General features: G+C 46.8%; 1 protein-coding gene across 6 annotated transcripts in view; it reads left to right on the forward strand.

Annotated features, from left to right (window-relative positions):
* The window catches only part of STK33 (serine/threonine kinase 33), a 1,615,433-nt gene that overhangs the window by 1,352,381 nt on the left and 245,176 nt on the right, over positions 1 to 17,876 (forward strand). For all 6 annotated transcript variants that reach the window (XM_069623713.1, XM_069623715.1, XM_069623714.1 and 3 more), the window contains one exon: positions 9,098 to 9,181. In XM_069623713.1, coding sequence (XP_069479814.1) covers positions 9,098 to 9,181 — 84 coding nt within the window. The remainder of the gene's footprint in view (positions 1 to 9,097; positions 9,182 to 17,876) is intronic.

A 17,876-nucleotide genomic window follows, 5' to 3' on the forward strand; every position in this document is an offset into this window, starting at 1 on the left:
CAAGCACAATGTAATGATTTTTGTTATTTGTATTCCTTTATTTAAGTAAAGTTTCTATGCTCAGAGTTATCCAGGAGAAAACGGTTCCATGTCTTGTATTTACTGCGCATGACTTTACAGTGCAGTAGTTTAACCCCTGTTCCACCTGCTCAAAGGAGTCCCTGCTGTTAACCCTCACTGGCCGCATCAAGCTTCCACAAAGGGGAGTTCACCCTCCTTTAACCCTCCACCCCCATCCTACACCATACACCTTCAGATTAAGTGGTGCGCCACTTCTCCCTTTTGTGACTCTTGCCTGATGTGCCCCAACACACCCCCTTCATGCCCCGACCCACTCCCTCTACACCCAAAACCCACTCCCCTCACCTCATTTCTCACAGTCACACAGTTGTTTGGTGCGGTAAAGACCTGAGTTGGACTTTCCGCGTGACACAGACGTGCCACTGACAAAACACAACCAGATTCATACAGTGGAGTAGTGGAGGGGAATCAGAATAGGTGACTCATGCTTGAATGAATAACCAGGTCTTCCGTTTTTATCTGAGCTGAGCCAATGGAGTGGCTTGGCAGATGTAGAGATGAAGGGAGTTCCAAGGAGTGAGGACAGTTACAAAGAGACTTGTGCTGCTTCTGCTGCTACGCTTGGTTTTCAGAAGGGATGTGACCAAGCAGTTGGCTGCACTGCCCCTTTTGGGATGAGACCTAGCCTGATTTGCATATGGTGTTTCCCCTTTCTGTAATGGCTTAGGAGGCAGAAGAACGATGGTCTGGAATGGAGCTCCGAGGTATGCCAGAGGTTAAGATTACTTGTAAACCTTTCAGCCATCACCTCTTTTGTTTTGCTTGTGTCATTCCGAATATACATGGGTCAGAGCCTATTTGCCCAGGACCCATGCTACACCTCACTGATGACGCCAAATGAGGCAGCAACATGTCTGGGGTTGCATGTCGTCTCATGTAGGAGGGAGGTGACCAAGCAGTTGGCTGTAATTCCCTTTTTGGGGTGGGACCAGGATTTATGGTCTTTCTCCTTTCTGTAATGACTTGGCAGGCTGAAAACGATGGTTTGAAAGGTTGTCCAGAGCTATGCCAGAGGTTATGAATCATTCTAAACCTTCCAGACATTACCTCCCTTGTTTTGCTTTACGGACCCCTGCAGGTGCCAGTCACTGGACTGGGAGTGGATTGTAAAAAGGGCTCAACTTGGCACCAGGTGCCTTGAATGGAACTCGCAGCATCCTGGGAAGCCCAAAGTAGCTGAATGCCTGTGTTCTCGCACTTCGCACCATCCTAGAACTAAGTCAGCCATGTTCGATGCCCTCGAACTGCACAGGACCCCATGGTGCCGCCTTTGGCACTCTCAAGGAACCTCAAAAGTTGCTTGTATCAATCGGATTGGTTCAACACTGTATCACACCAGCCACACTCATCTCTGCTTTGGCTTGAACAGCTTGCCGCTTCGGAAGCCTTCAAACCGCTGCATCTTCGAACAAGGCATCGAAGCATCAGGACCTTTGCATCGAACCTCGACTCAAACTGCTGGAAGCATTGTCACTCGCTAACTCAACCCAGCACTACCCATCATCTCAAGCCAGCTCGGCAATCAAACTGACCCTTACAGACTCTTGAACTGCACTGTTTTGACACTGCATAGGACCGCACTAAGCTCTACTTCAAACCTGACTCGAAGCTGAATAGCTTCCTGGATTAATGTGATTTGCTGCACTCAAACCCGGTTAAACCTGCAAGAACAGTGCCAAGATGCCAGTTTGGCTGTCGAACCACTCAAGAACTGATTTATGTACTGTTGAGAGGGCCAGACACCTGGTCCACTTTTGGGAGTACAGTGACTAATAAGCCACCTTTTTGCATCTTTTTCAAAGGTATCCTTTTTCAAGTGAAATTGTTGCAATTCCTTATGTCGTCACCTCTGCTCCAGGTACCCACAGTACTATTATATATATGCACTCTATTTTCCATGTTCTCTTCAGAAGGGTGGGTTTTTGTTAGTGTTTTTCTAGATAGTTAATGCCATATTGGCTTGTTTAATTCAATTATATATACTTTTATAGTAACTTCATTGTACATTCTTTAAATTTTGGAGTCTGTACTATTGCTGTTTCTGTTGCTAGTAATATCACTTTCACACCCATCTTATCAGTATACCCTACCCCCAGCCCATGTTACCACAAAAGGTGAAGGGTTATTGCTGCACTGTGCCTGTTTTATGTTTATGATTGCGATCACTGTTGTTTGTAGTAGTGTGAGGCTGGGTAGGCAGTTTTGCGACTACTACATTCTTTCCCCCTGCAGAGTAAAAGTCCTTTCATCACAACCTCCTCTTGAATGAGCTCAAGAATCTCATGGTGAAAGCAGCAATCGATCTAGGGGTGGCTGCAGAAAAGGGAAATGGATGGTACTCACAATATTCTTTGGTACCAAAAAAAGGACAGGGGCTTGAACCCCATTTTCTACCACAGGCACTTAAACAAGTACCTTAGGAAAGGCAAACTCAAGATGGGTCACACTTTCCAAGATCCTCAAGGCACTACAGATTTAGGATTGGTTATCAGTAGACCTCCACAATGCTTATTTCCATGTGCATCCATCCACAGCACAAGAAGGGCCTGAGGTTTGACATAGGAAAAACCTGTTACTAATTTTGAGTTCTCCATTTTGGTCTGACCTCTGCCTTGACAGACGTCATCAAGTGGATGGCCTTTGTGGCAGCTTGTCTCAGGAGTGACTGAGACCAGGGGCCTCATTAGGAGTGTGGCAAAAAAAAGTGGTAATGCAGTGGGAACAGAGTTACCACTGCATTACTGCCACATTACCACACCGCCAAACTATGGGTTTGGAGGTAAGGTGGAGGAGAAACTTCAAGCAAAATGCTGGAGGTAAGTCAGTCACCTTACTGCCAAAAAACACCAATTTCGGCAGAAATACACCAGTGGTAATCCCGGCGAAATTGCCATGGAGTCCTATGAACTCCATAAATGTGAATTAACACTGCCTTGCCGCCACTTCTAATCCAGTGGTAATTCTGCAAGACCAAGTGGCGACAACGGTAAATCCATTTGGTGGTATCTCAGCAGATGTACCGCAGAGATGCAACCAAACTCATAATGAGGCCCATGTCTTCCACTACTTGGATGATTATTTCATCAGAGCCCATACTCCACATCATGTGCTGTCCCATCTGCACCATACTTGCCACCTCTTACAAAGCCTGGGCTTCTCCCTTCACTTAGGTAAGTCTCAAGTGACACCTTTCCAGCCACCTCAATTCATTGGAGCAATCCAGGACACGCTGGAAAGCTTTTGCTCTCGAGGACAGGGTCAGCAAGATCTCTCACGTGGGTTATCTTTCCAACAGCAACTCTTCTCTGTCAGCCGTAGCCATACTTCATCTAATTTGTCCTATGGTATTCTGCATTTTTCTAGTGCCAGAGGCCCAGTTGCAAATGAGGTCACTCCAGTGGCTCTTGTGTTCTCAATCGTATTAGTTTTCAGGCATCATGATGGACCTTCTGCAGGTCTCAAAGCGATTAGCATGGGATAGCCTGTGGTGGCCCTGATGAGTCACAATGCTTATATGGAATCCATTTTGGCAACAGTGGCTGCAGACCATGGTCACTGGTGCCTCTCTGAAGGATTGTGGTGTCCACAAGAGGCATCTCATGGTAATGGGACTTTGGTCCTCGATAGCGTCCAGGTTTCACATCAACCTGTTGGAGCTGTGGGCTAGCACTGACGGCCTTCCTTCTTTTGATTCAGGGGGATGGTGCCCTGTTACTGACAGTCTTTGCAGGGAAGTGATGCGGTTGCGGTTCTGGGCGCTGGAAAAACACATTTCTCTGTTGGTAGCCCATCTTGCTGCAGCAGAGAACGTGGTGGTGGATGCCCTGATCAGGCAGAGCACAGTCTCCAAGTTGGGGCTGTACCAAGAGGTTCTTCAAGAAATCTTTGACTTCTAGGGAACTCCTGAAGTGGACCTGTTCACCTTCACTGTCAACAGGAATGGCAAGCTGTTCTGCTCAAGGGGTACTTTTCCTGAAGAGGGCACTGGGAATGTAGAGATAGTGGAGTGGAACCCCAACCTCATTTATGCGTTCCCACTGGTTCTCATAATACTTGTGTTTCGTTAGAGGTTAGGAAGTGTCAGGACCTTGGGTCAGAGAATGTGGGACTTGATCTCCTTAACAGGGCCATATATCCTCCTTGGCACCTTTCATTGTGGGTAAAAATCCTCTTCCCCTCAGAGTGGTGTATCCTCCACCTGAGTCTCAGAAAGTTCAACCTTCATGCGTGGCTGCTGAGAGGCTGAACTACAGGGATTGGAACCTAACAGGCAATGGGCCTCATTACAAGGTTACTGGTCCGGATACAACGGTGCCGGTAAGCTTACTGCTGCCGTTTTGTCTGGACCGGCAAACTCTGAGTTGTGCTGCGGGTGCCTTTCATTCCACCAGGTCGGCCCTGGCAGAATGAAAGGCACCTGCGAGCACAGCAAGCCTGTAGCACCGGCACCATTATGTACGGTGCCGGTGCTACAGGCATCCCCATTCCCATTGAGCCCTATGGGGCTGAAATGGGAATGGGGATATACCGGCACCCGCAAAAGGGCAATTACTGGGTCCGGCGGGGCCGGAATACCCCAGTAATTGCCCATTCGCGGGTGCCAGATTTTCCTGGCCGGTATGGAAGTAGCCTTGTCGGTAAAACCTCCAACCTCGTAATGAGGCCCACTGTCTTGTATTTGGCCCTTTCAGCCTGGAGGCCTCCCAACAAAGCCATTTACACCTGATGTGGGAAAGGTCCACAGCTTGGTCTCGAGAGAAGGAACTGGACTCTGTGTTTTTCTAAGCCTGTTTTTTTTTATTTTTTATTTTACTGTTACTGGCCCAGCAGTGATTGCAGATGTATACATTTAAGGTATATCTGGATGCAATCTCAGTCTTTAAGAGAAAGCTGGGCTCTTATTTCTCGATATATACACTTATGCAGGTTCTCTAGGAGAAAGTAAACATGTTCAATTCATTGTCCCGCGATGGGAATTCATCTTTATCCTCACTGTGGCTCCTTCGAACCACTTCACTCCTGTTCTGTTGAACTCTTGTTGTTGAAGGACATTTTTCTGATTGCCATCACCTCTGTTAGGAGGTTCAATACATTATGGGCATTGCCTTGCAGTCCTCACTATCTTCTGTTTTCAACAGAGCTTACCTGTCTGGTTAGAACTTTCTTCCTTCCTTTCTTACCAAGGTGGTATCAGAATTTCACCTGTCTGCACAATTTTAATTACCAGTATTCTCCCCACTACCTCATCACTCAAGAGCAGGAAATATTTAATTGCCTGGATTCTAATACAGCCTTCAACTTTTATGACTCTGGTATGAGAGCATTTCAAAAAGGTGACCATCTATTTATAGCTACTGCTTGCTCCTGTCTGTTAAAAGCTATCTGAAGTGCAAAGCGTGTGCTGGGAAAGAGGTGCGAAAAGGACCCACGCCTCACTCTATGATGCGCCTGGCAGCCACATCTGATCTGGAAGACAAAGTTCCGGAGTTGGTTATTTGCCAGATGGCTACTTGGGCCTCACTGCATACTGTTTGGATTTCCCATCTGGCCTGGATGCCAACTTTAACAGAGTAGAGTTAAAAAATGTTCTTGTGTAATTGATGGTCCTGCCTCTCCTGCCTCCTCCTAATGTGTAATGCTTTGAGAGTATATCTTTCTAAATAAATCCTCATCTGAGATATTTGTTTCCAGCACCTGCTGTCATCAGAAACCTTGCTGAGCAGGGGACTCAGTGTATCTCCACACCGACTCACCTCAGGAGCATCTACTCTACGTCTCTATAAGAACACTAGTAGTCCCATACAAAGAGCACACCTCACCTTGGAACGTCAGTTCCCTTTTTTTCCCCCTGTGCTCAGAAGCTGAGATAATCCCAGAGCTTGGAAATGGAACACACTTTCTACATATGGGGCAGGATGGGAGGGTGATAAGGGATTGTTGGGAGACTAATCCATCAGAAAGAGCATCACCAGATTTTTTCATATTCACCTCTACCTGATTACAGGTATGCAACTCTCACTTTTACCAGGAAGTCCCCCAAAACAGCCATCTGTAGCTCTTTGAGGGAAGACCCAGAGGCTCCAATGAAGCCGATTATCAGTGGCATCCTCAAAAGACCCATCAAACCTATAACTTGCCTTTCGCTTGAGGTACTGATTTGGCAGTGTTTCCTGGGGACTACTCACAGGGTCCCATTTCAAATGCCCTGATCGTGGTTGTACTTTGTTTGTGTTGCATGTTCACATCTCTAAGTGCGGCTACAGCAGCCTACCATACCTTCATTTTGCGCTGTGTGTGGCTGCATAAAATATGCATGCATGCGTTTTGATGGGCCGCAACCATCTATGATTAGAAGCTTTGAGAATCAAATTTATTTCCAGCCACTTTATGAGAGAGTACTATATGAGAAACCAGAAGGTGTCTCACCCGCTAGTCCCAGCGGATCTCTCTCTCAGGTGGCCAGGGCACAGCCATCTCCTTTGGATCCAGACCCCGGGGGTGGACCAGTGCGGGAGGATCACCTGGGTGAGGGGTCTTCAGGAAGTGGGAGTGAGAAACCGGATGGCGAGACGCAGTATCGCTCCCCCTGTAGCACCTTTACCTCATCCCTATGTGGGAATTTTACCCCCCACACCACTTCCCTTTCCCTTCTCAAACACTTTCACATGGACAGTCGGCTCTGGGAGAAAACAGACTCGCACCGAGCCGTGTACCTGACATATCCCGCTACTTTGGTCAGGCGAAGTCAGGCAATTAACAATCACTCACACCTGACTTCCATTAAACTTCCCCACACGGATAAAAGGCGGAGGATGATAGAACAATCTGAGCGAGGCAAAGCACATGAACGAAAAACATTTTCTAGTCGGCAGTTGAACGAAGGGAGAATGATGGCAAACCAAGAAGGGTTTTCAAGGAGGGCATGACCCTTGACCTTTCCGGCAAGAAACCGTTCCTTTCAAGAAACCTTTGAGTCAGAAAGCATAAGGCCAGGAAAACAGACCGAAGAATCCTGCATTTTGTGTCGGAGATACCAAAGGTCCTCCCGCGTAACCGACCAAGGCAGGGAAGAGGCACCAGCCGTCGGGGTGTTGTCCTTGGCCCCAAGAACGAAGAAGCACCAGAGCAACCAACACAACTGGTGAGTTGGGAAGACCGATGCAAGACCGGTCTGTGTTAAAGTCAAGGTTGCAAGCTGCAACATTGTATAGCGCGCGCTGGAACCAACATTGTTAAACGCGTGTGATGAAAGACGTGAGTAAAGCTACACTGCTAATGAATGAACTTGAAAGGTACTATATTGTTGCTAGCGTGGTGCGGCACCATGAATATGCTCAATTGAAGGTCTCTGTAAGGTATCCCGCCAAGAGAAACAAAAGTAGAAGATTCATAAGAACATTGTGTTAAGTGAATCGAAGTTGGCCTGCAACGGTTTAAGCAAAACCCACGAGGATCTGAGCCCGAACGAGGGAGATCCATAGTCCGAGCCCGAACAAGGGAGACCAAGTGTAAACATTATGGTAAAAATTGGGTCCAAGCCTGAAGGAGGGAGACCCACGATGAACACTGGAAGTGAGAACTTGTGCATGTAGAGATCCTGATAGGAATGTTACTTTGATATTTGTTTGTTACGACAGGCTCTCTGCAGTAAGAGACTGTTGTTGGAAATGAGACTTTGGCAGAAGGCCCTGACATCTATGCTTTGAACTGTATTCTCGTGCCAGAGAAGCCAGTGTGTGTGCGAAGCCCGAACGTGCTGCCTTACCCTGTGCTGAAAACATGGGGAAGGAAAGCCAACTGCACAACCGTCCTCTTGAACAATTTTCTTTTTGAATTTGCTATTGTCCCACACCCTTTTGTATTTAGAAGTAAAGATTGGCAATAGGTTTATTAGTATAGGCCCTTTAATTTTGACAGAGACTAGACTAGGACTGCTTTATTATTATTTGATGGTCGTAGCTTGCTTTCATTGTTAGATTTAGGTTAGATATGTGTCCAACCAACCTATTGAAGTTCAATAAACACGGATCTACGCGATCAACCGCGGCTAATTTTCCTGCGGCTGGAAATTTTGCATGGGAAATGTGCGAACCACCAAAGGTTTGCACATTTCCCATGCGAACACACGTACACAATCCCTACAAACCCATACCCCCACCCACACCCCGAACATAAACATACCCTACTTACCTTTTTCTTCACGCTGAGTCCCTGCGGCGCCAGTTCCCTTTCACTTCCGTGATCGGGAACCTGCACGCAGGGTCTTTTTCATTTTGAATGTTTTTGTTTTTTACAGGGGCTGCAGGGGTTTCCCCCGCAACCACCACTCACTATACTGTGCGGGGGACACCCACGCAGCCCTCGTTTGTTTATTTATTTTTTTCTTCGGGTGTGCTGCGAGGGTGTCCCCCGCAACACCCTGCTCACTGTACCACATAGTATAGTGAGTGGGGTGTTGTGGGGGAAACCCCCGCAGTCTTTTTTTTTTATACTTACCTACAATGCTACCAACAAAGGTTCGAACATTTGGTGTTTGAACCTTTGGTGGTAGCATTTTTAGGTCTTTTTGTACATGCATACTTTTAGGTACAATAAACACGTACAATACCAATAAACACATTTGAACTGTGATCACTTGCATCTATCTTCACTGTTTGATACCATGCCTTCCTCACAGTACCCACACGGTATCAATAGAAAAGAGCCATGGATCTGAATAATGTAGTCACAGTGTAGGTATGTCTTTCCAATATGATTACTGCTTGGATTATAGAAAGACATTTTAAAAGAGCAGAGTGGAAATTATTGCATCTTTCCTAGAGTATGCTGACAGTTTGTTTAGTAAGTGTTGTCCAGTTGTCGAAATATGCTGAATGTTTTTTGAGAAGCACAAAGACAATCTTTATCAATTATAAGTACCAACTGTGTAACCTATGCAGATGACCCTACTTGTATTTTCTTTGTATTGTAGGATGTTCTAACACTATAATATGTACAATGTACTTGCCTTTGATAGGTCTATAAAAAAAAGAGCCCCACAAGCTCCGTAGCAAATGGGACTGTAAAAAAGAAGGGCACAAGCTTGAAGACTTCCCCTACTGTAAGTAGTAGTACAGTTCTATTCTGTATTTATGCCACATGTGTAATTTCATCTTGCAGTCATTATATTTTTCATAACTTAGCAATTACTTGTATTAAAAAGTTGACAGGTTATCATGCAGCTACAAAATGAAGACGGTTTGCTCTCTAAAGCAGAATGTCTGCCTGTGGTTCAGTACTAAACTCCAATTAATAAATTACATTTTGCATTTTCATCCATTTTTTTATACTCTTTTATTATTGCACCTTCTTTTTCGAACGTAAGATAACAAGCCACTAAAGATAGTGGTCGATTACTAACCATTTATTGTGCTTTTATATTGACCTCATTATAAAAAAAGACAGAAGAGGGATGATGTGGATAGGGAGTTAAGGAAATACTTTTACAAATGTTTGTTGAAAATTTTCTGTCATATTCTGCTAGCTTTCATGTCCTGTAATAGCTTTTTAGAGAATTAATTGAAAGCCATACAAATTTTAAAGGATTGCACTGCTTTGACCTTGAATACCATAGTGACTTCATAGGCTTCTGCCAGAGGGCAAAATGTTAATCTTGTCAATCCTTTTTTTAATGGATACCTTTGTCCCACAGATTCTGCATCTCTTGAACTACACCTTTGATTGAAACCAGGGGGCCCGCTAGGCACTGCATTGTCTCTGGCCAGTTTCAGTGGTGCCGCAAAGTACCAGAAGTGACACTATTGCTGCATATATTGAGTGGTGCAAGCGATTTTACCTCAGTTCATTTTTGGGTTTGCTGCTTTTTGGTGGCATAAGCCACCAAAATATTGCCAAAACAATTGCTACAAAAAGAAAGGGGTTCCAGGATGTGGTCTTTGTGATTGGCATGACAACTGGAAATGCGGTGACATAAAATTACCAACGCACGAAGGGCCCGATTCATGGAATATAATGCGCAGAAAATCAGGGACTTGTGCGCGAAATCACGCGCAAGCTCCCGTTCGCATATTCATGGAACACAATGCGTGGCTTACCTGGGACTTGCGAGGAATCTGCGCTGGTCCGACAAGTAAATGCGACATTACATCGCCTTGCGCGAGAACCCAAGCGAAGGGCTGTGCGGGTCTGCACAGCCACCTAAAAAGGGAGCGACACACATGGAATGGGGAACAACAAGCAAAAATGTGGGTGTTACAAGTCAAACAATCGCAACGTCCATACGCGCGCAAAGAAAGTGTATTCATGGATTCAAACGTGGATTGGCAGAGCGCGAAATTGTACATGCAAATCCCAAAACTGCTACGCCACGTGATAGCAGGCGGAAACGTCAAAGCGCACACACAAAAATGTATAAAAAGTATGCACGATGAACAAACGCATGTATACTGCCACAATGAATGTACCGTTTGTTGAAGCAGTGATCGTGGGACACCGCAGGAGGAGGAGGAGCATGGCCAGGGCCCGGTTTTTCCACCCAAGGACAACACTTTTTGGGATGCCTGATGACCTGGTCTGTGCCAGGTATAGGTATCCCCCTCATATCATCTTAAACCTGGTCATAGAGTGGGAAGATGACCTTACATCATCCACCCTGTGCTCCCAAGCACTGAGCCCCTTGCAAAGGGTGCTCACTGTACTGCATTTTTTGGCCACTGGGTCTTTCCAGCGGACCACTGCTATAGTTGGGGGCATTTCACAGCCCACTCAATCACACTGCCTACACCAGGTGTTGGCAATAATGACTGCATGCCCCTCAGTCCGCCGGCACATCTATATGCCCAGAACACCTGCAGAAAGGCAGGCCATGGTCCAGGATTTTTATGGGGTGGCGGACTTCCCTAAAGTGCTCGGTGCCATTGATTGCACCCATATTGCTCTACGTCCACCTAGGGCAACAGAGCATATATATCTCAACCGGAAAAACTGGCACTCCCATCAACTTTCAGGTTGTATGTGATGCCAAGGGCATCATAACTTCTGTCTATGCAAACTATCCTGGCGCCACCCATGATAGTTATATATTCAGAATGTCACCCCTACACCGGGCCTTGGAAGCTGGGAGGCATGACAACACATGGCTCATTGGTGAGTATAAATGGCCCTGCGCATGCATGCATGTTAGATACAGACAAATAGACATCAATGACAAGCATTCTCACCTCTCCAGGGGACAGGGCCTATCCTCTGAGCACCTACATCATGACGCCAATACGGAAACCCCACCACACCTGCCCAGGTAAGATGCAACACTTCGCATATTTCAACTCAGGCCGTAGTGCAGCGCACATTTGCAATGCTCAAGTCACGTTTCCGCTCCCTTGACCGCTCTGGTGGGGAGTTGCTATATGCACCACCAGTAGTGTGCAGGATCATAACGGCATCATGTGTCCTGCACAATGTTGCAACACAGCGTGGCATACTGGTGGACATGGTGGTGCCCCCACATCCACACTCATAGGCACGCCGCTTGCTTATGGCTTGCAAAGGGCACGTGGAGAGGCAGCCCGTACCCAGCTTGTGGCTACTTTTTTCAGCTTAACTCTATCCCCTGTGGAGTGCACATGACCATGCCACATTCCAGGTGCCATTCAATGATGACAATGGGCCAATCAACTGTGCCCCCCAATCCACCCTGAGCATGTGCCTCTGGATGTGCCAAATTGTGTGCATCCCTTACAACTAAAAGACATTCCCCTCTAACACATATAACACAATGACACTACTACCAACATGCCAAACCTTCGATTAAGTCACCTCTGTGCCACTCAACCCATCCGATATGTCATGTAAAATGATCATTATACTGTGTCATGGTATGGCACGTCATGCAAAAGTATATTTGGAAATGCTTGATACACAAGGCAGGTGTCTCAAAGAGCTCAAGGATGGATAGAACAAGGGGTGAAAAAGAACACTCGTACAGTGCCATAGAATTACTGAAAACATAGTAGTCACTCTAGGCTGTCTCTGTGTTTGTCATACAATCAACAGTGGTGGCAACAGTGATTATGTCTGATGATGCTACAGTTTCATCAAGTGCATGAATGTGCCACCATGCAGGGACCGAGGACAGGGTATAACACACAGACGCTGTACAGGCATGGTGCAATCAGAAGTAGCAAGTGCACAGATATTTACAGGGGAGTGGCGTTTGGAAGGGGGAATACGTTCAGGGGTGGTCCAAGTACATCCAGTCAGTGGAGGCTGGGGTAAGTGCAGAGATGCAACTCTCTAGGGTCATTTGCCAAGTGCAGCGATGATGACACTAGTTCAGTTCCCAGAGGCAAGTGCACAAAACATTGCTGGGGGTGACAGGGGCTTGTGAGACCCTGAGGTACATCAAGCTGTCAGTCATCAAGCTGCAAGCACAAAAAAATAAGGTGAGCGTGAGAGCAGAGGGATCGCTTCGCTTAGCAGGGAAGAGGGAGAGAGAAGGAAGGGTAGAAGAGGAAACTCCTGAGGCGTTCCAGGAGCATAAGGATATGAGTTCCCAAACAGAGGGTGGCAGGAAGGGTATACCAGTGGGTGGCCCCTGCTGATGATTAAGATCACCATAAAAAAATCTGCAACCAGAACTGGCACACCTGAAGAAGGTTGGTGTAACATAATCATATGGCGCTGTATGGACAGCATTGAGGTATGCATATTTGCAGATAGGTAGCAGACAGGCCTTACCAAGCCCTGTGTACAATACATACTTTCTACGAATCGACTCTTTCAGCCACGGCTAGCCAGTGGAAGACAATCGGTGGCAGACAGATGTTGTCCCTGACCTTGACGTCAAGCATAATTCTTGCTGTCTTGTTCTGAATGAATTACAGAGGGTGTGTATTGGAAGCACGGAGGTCGAGCAAGAGGGAGTTGCCATTGTGCAGCCTGGCTAAAATCAGGGCTGTGGAGACAGTGACCTGCTGGTGGAAAGTGAGAAAAGGTGCAGTACCTCGGAGGAGGAGTAGCAGATAGTTGTACTTCCAAGAGATGACAGAAATGGGACATGAGAAGGAAAGATTTGAGGCAAACATGACCACAATCAGTTATATCTGTGCATGTTGTTGTGGCTGTACAGCCAAGGGAGTCTGGCCACAGGGAAATTGTGAAAGCTGCTTCTGGGGCCACAATGCAAATGAACCTAGTACTGCTGACATCAAGGCAGAGGTTATTTGGAGCACACCATGACTGAATCGTGGACAGACAGTCAGATATGAGTGATGAAGATGATGCGGCTGAGGGTAGCCTGAAATAAAGTACTGTGTCATCCACATCACACTTGAATCCAGAGATGAAAGTGCCAATTACACGTGCAAAGTCAGACATGTACATGTAGAGTCACCACAGGGATAGATCACATCCCTGTTTAGCGCCACAGTTAGAGTCATAGAAGAATTAAAGCTTTTGTTGTGCACGTTGTATGTGTGGGCAGAAAGTAATGAGGTTAACCACACCATAGCTTGATCCCTGAACCCTGTGCACCATATACACAGTACTTCACATGATACATGTGGTGGGTCAGGGCACCAACAACACATAAGGCACATGGACATGATGCACGCTACTGCATCAATAGCACGGACTAGAGTGGGAAATGGAAGTGGGGAAGAGAAATGACTACTTGATTAATGTGACCTTAAGGAGTACTTGCTCAATGTGCATGGGGAGAGTGAGTCTACTGCACATAAGGCATCACGCAGAGCAAATGGACCCTCCACCATCCCTTCCAATACCGAAGTGCTTCAAACACAGGTAGTAGTTGCCTGAGGAATGCAGGAGTACAGAAATGTAGTATATCATCATGAAGTATTGAAGACGATACCAGGACCCAGACATCCCTGTGGATGATATCCCGATTTCACAATGTAATATGTGCAGAGTCTATAAGCCTCAGAAGCATTCATATTGCAGGAGAGATGTTGGCCTTGGCCCTGAGTCAAATGACAAGTGACACATACATAATCTGGCTAAGCTGTGTGGGTCGCAGGGTAGAACAAGGAACACTCTTGAGTTGGATGTTGCAGTAGTGTAGCATGGAGAGTATCACAGCACGTGTAACGTTGCACCTTTGCATGATGTTGTGGAAATGTACATTAACTGTGTGCATCAAGAACTGCAAGTCGGACTCCTTGACAATCACACGAATATGTGGCAGTAAGGAAGGGGGTAGTTGAAGATTAATCCAACATTCCTGCCTTGGGATGAGAGTGCAGTGAGTGAGCACGTGTAGGAAGGACATAGTCAATGGCAGAAGTAGGCTGCAGTGGAGCCAATTGGGACATGCAATTTTTCAAAAGGCGCACAAGCCAAGGTCATTTTGTGGGCCCCAGTCCGGGATGGCTGTGAGGCACACATGATGAATAAGGGTGCCAGTGTGTCACTAGTAACAGCGCTGAAGAGTAGTCTGTCCTCATAGCACAAGAATCAGTTGGACAATGGTTCAAATATGCGTTGCAGCAGGCAAATGCATATGTCAAAGATGCATGGAAAAGGAATGGACACCTGCAGGATGCAACAGGTTGCGGCTGAAGTAGAGTAGAAGGGAGGACACAGTATGGGGTATCTATGGAATTGATTTTTTGGAATGACCTAAGCACGTCACTGTCCGTTCATGGAGCATCAAAATGAGGATGGAATGCATCACTGTGTGAAAAGCGTATGATACTTCACGGATGTTGAGGACAGCAGCATGTGACCCCTGTACAGCAGTGTCCGTTTCTCCAAACTGTTTCAATCCACAGTGGTGTTGATGTACATCCTCAAGAATTCCCTCATGGGCGTACATTTGTATGCGGCCAACTTGGCAAGCAGTTTCTCACGAAAGGTGTATAAAGCTATTCCCCAGTATGTTGGTGGTCAGGAAGGCTGTGCATATGTCATAGTAATGATGGTGCACACAAGTGAGTTCCGGATGGAGGATTGGAACTAAATACCAATAAAGGAGAGTTTGCATAGACCAGCAAGAGCATTAGACAGAGAGGAGATGTTGGCAATGATGGTTCTGTAGGAGCAGCTGTACACCAATAGGGATGACACCTTAATGTACGTGTCAACTCTTTTGACTTCTTCAGGGGAGACATAAGTGAATGAGGAGAATGAATAATGATGATGGTGAGTGTCCGGGGGTGCCGAGGTGTGGAGGGTTGTGTTTGAAGAACCTGTCACTTGTCGGTTAAGTCAGTCATGTGTTTTTGCAAGACATATGTGCTGCAAGCGCATACCAAAGGTAATTTGAAGGAGAATATACAGTGGAGGTCTTGACAATCATTGACCCACTCACCTCTTGCACCTCCGCCAGAACCCTTCTTGATGGCACAAAGTACTTTTGCACACCAATGGTGCCACAATGGAAGACATAAGCCAACAACACAAAGCAAATATATAAATTCATCAACAATTACATAATGCTAAAAGTACACTTTTAACCACCAGACCATGGTCAATGCAGACTGCATTGTCACTGCATAGAAATGGTGTAATTCTGCATCTATTCCAATGCAGAACCACCATGCACCCAGACGCGTTGCACTAGAAGCTGCATTCGCCATGTTGCTGCATGCATGAGAAATGGAAGAAAACCCACTAACAACACAAAACCTGATGTGCTGTTAGACAAATATCCCACATACCATCAGACATAGCAACACGTTTGTGGCTTCACAATGCTGTGGCACACACTAATAGTTGAACCATAATTTGGACCTGCCAAATAGGACAAACATCCCTAATCCCACAAACCCTGCTAGGGATCTGATGTGTCACTCATTAGATCTGATCAAAGTTGAATGAGGCACACCTCAGCCCAAACACCTGCACCTGACACAGTCCACAAACTGTTGACCATGCTACACACTCCCAAACAACCATGAAAGCCGGACACACAGATAGAAAGAACAGTTATCATAATCAGTGTACAGTGGCTCCAGCAATCCATCTGATGAACATAACCATAACCATCATTAGAATCACCCCCGTGTTAATCATGCCCCCCTCAAGCAATAGTGATTGAGCACAAGGTAAGTCAGTCCAGAGTGAACACACAGTCCCCACTCCCATGCAAACATCACCGAAGTATCAGCAAATGCCATGCACCTTACCTGTCCGTGGAACTCACCTCCCTTGCATACGATGCACACCATCGGGAGACGCTTTACCGAAATGGAATGCAATGCAAAGTAACAGCACAAACATGATCAGACTTGATCACGGAAAGAAAATTAGCATACAACACACAGTGCAGGAACAACACAGGGTGCCACAGGGTGAGTGGGTATTGATAGTGATTTTTTCAGGAGTACAGTGTACCACAACAGAGAGAGGGAGAGTGACACAGAGAGGGAATTACAAGGAAATGACAGATGGAGTACACAGCCTGGTTTTCAGATGTACAATGACATGCTGCACAGCACAGTCGGTGCGCCCATAGAGGTATACACATAGGTAGGTTAGACAGTGACATGAGCACCAATCAAATTACCATAACGGCATGTCAGCATGCAAAGGACATATAAGACAACTGGCACATGCAGAAAACATGCACAACAATGAGGCATGTTCAACATGCAATACAGTGCAAAAGCCTATCCGCTGACTGTGCCTGCATGGTGTAAATCCGACATCACCTTCACCAGTAAGTGTGTTTCCTAATTTGGTACAGGAAGGACAGTGTCTGGTGGGGGGCATGGGGAGCGTGGACTTCAAATGGTGCAGGGGGTCTCCCCCGGGACAGCAGTCACTTCCACATCATGGATTACTGGAAAAACGTGGGAGAACATATTAAAACAGCCATTGTGAAGTACCATTGACACAGCACACACGTGTAAAAAACAAAACAAAAAAGAAGAATCAAACCAAGAATAAAAATGTCCATCTTGGACCGGGGGGGGGGGGTGCCCAGGCGGGGAGAGGGACGGTGTGCATGTCAACTCCCACATGGATGGATGTTGAAAAATAAAATTCCCTCCATGGGATTATGGACCGTAGTGCCTTGGCCTGGTACTCGGTGGCAGCGACCAGGCGGGACTCGGATGAATCGATCTGCAACATGAAGCCTCAGAGGTCCTCATGCAACACCTCAGGGGATGCACAGATTTCCTCTGAGATGGTCTGCCTCAATAGTTGCATCTCCTGTTGGTACTGCGGGCTGCCTCTAGCACTTCCATTGAAGCTCTGAGGGCCAACAAGTCTTGCTTCAGGGCTTCCCTGTGGGCCCGGCCCTATGCAAGCAGGGATGCCTGCAGAGACCTCAGGACGGCCCGTCGGCTCCTGCTGCTGGCCTCCATGTGCAGCCTGTGTGAGCGACATGTGGACAGCAATGTCTACAGCTGGCTGTATTTCTGATGTTATGATGGAATTGGCCACCCTATCCATGCCCTCAGCCAACATCTCATAGGCAGCACCCTGTTGTTGTCCAACACGCATCATCGACTGCTCCCACACTGTTTCCCCAGCCTGCACACGTCCACTACATGTGTAGGGCCCACGCCTGCCTGACCCAAGGGAGCATGGCCCTTGCTGTGCTGGCACTGTCTGTGGCTGCAGGGCTGCATCCCTAACTTGGACATCGGGCCCAGTACCAGAAAACAATACTGTGGACTGTGGCCTTGAAGCCGTAACCACCACAGACGGATGTGACACCACTGACTGGCCCTGTGAGGGCACCTGACCCCCTGCAGATGCACGGGTTACAACAGCTCCAACACTTGGTGCACTCCTCCGACAGCATAGATGATTGGACATCCAGTTCA

Source organism: Ambystoma mexicanum, chromosome 11 (assembly GCF_040938575.1).
Source record: "Ambystoma mexicanum isolate Mex_15411 chromosome 11, UKY_AmexF1_1, whole genome shotgun sequence".
Taxonomy (NCBI): Eukaryota; Metazoa; Chordata; class Amphibia; order Caudata; family Ambystomatidae; genus Ambystoma; species Ambystoma mexicanum.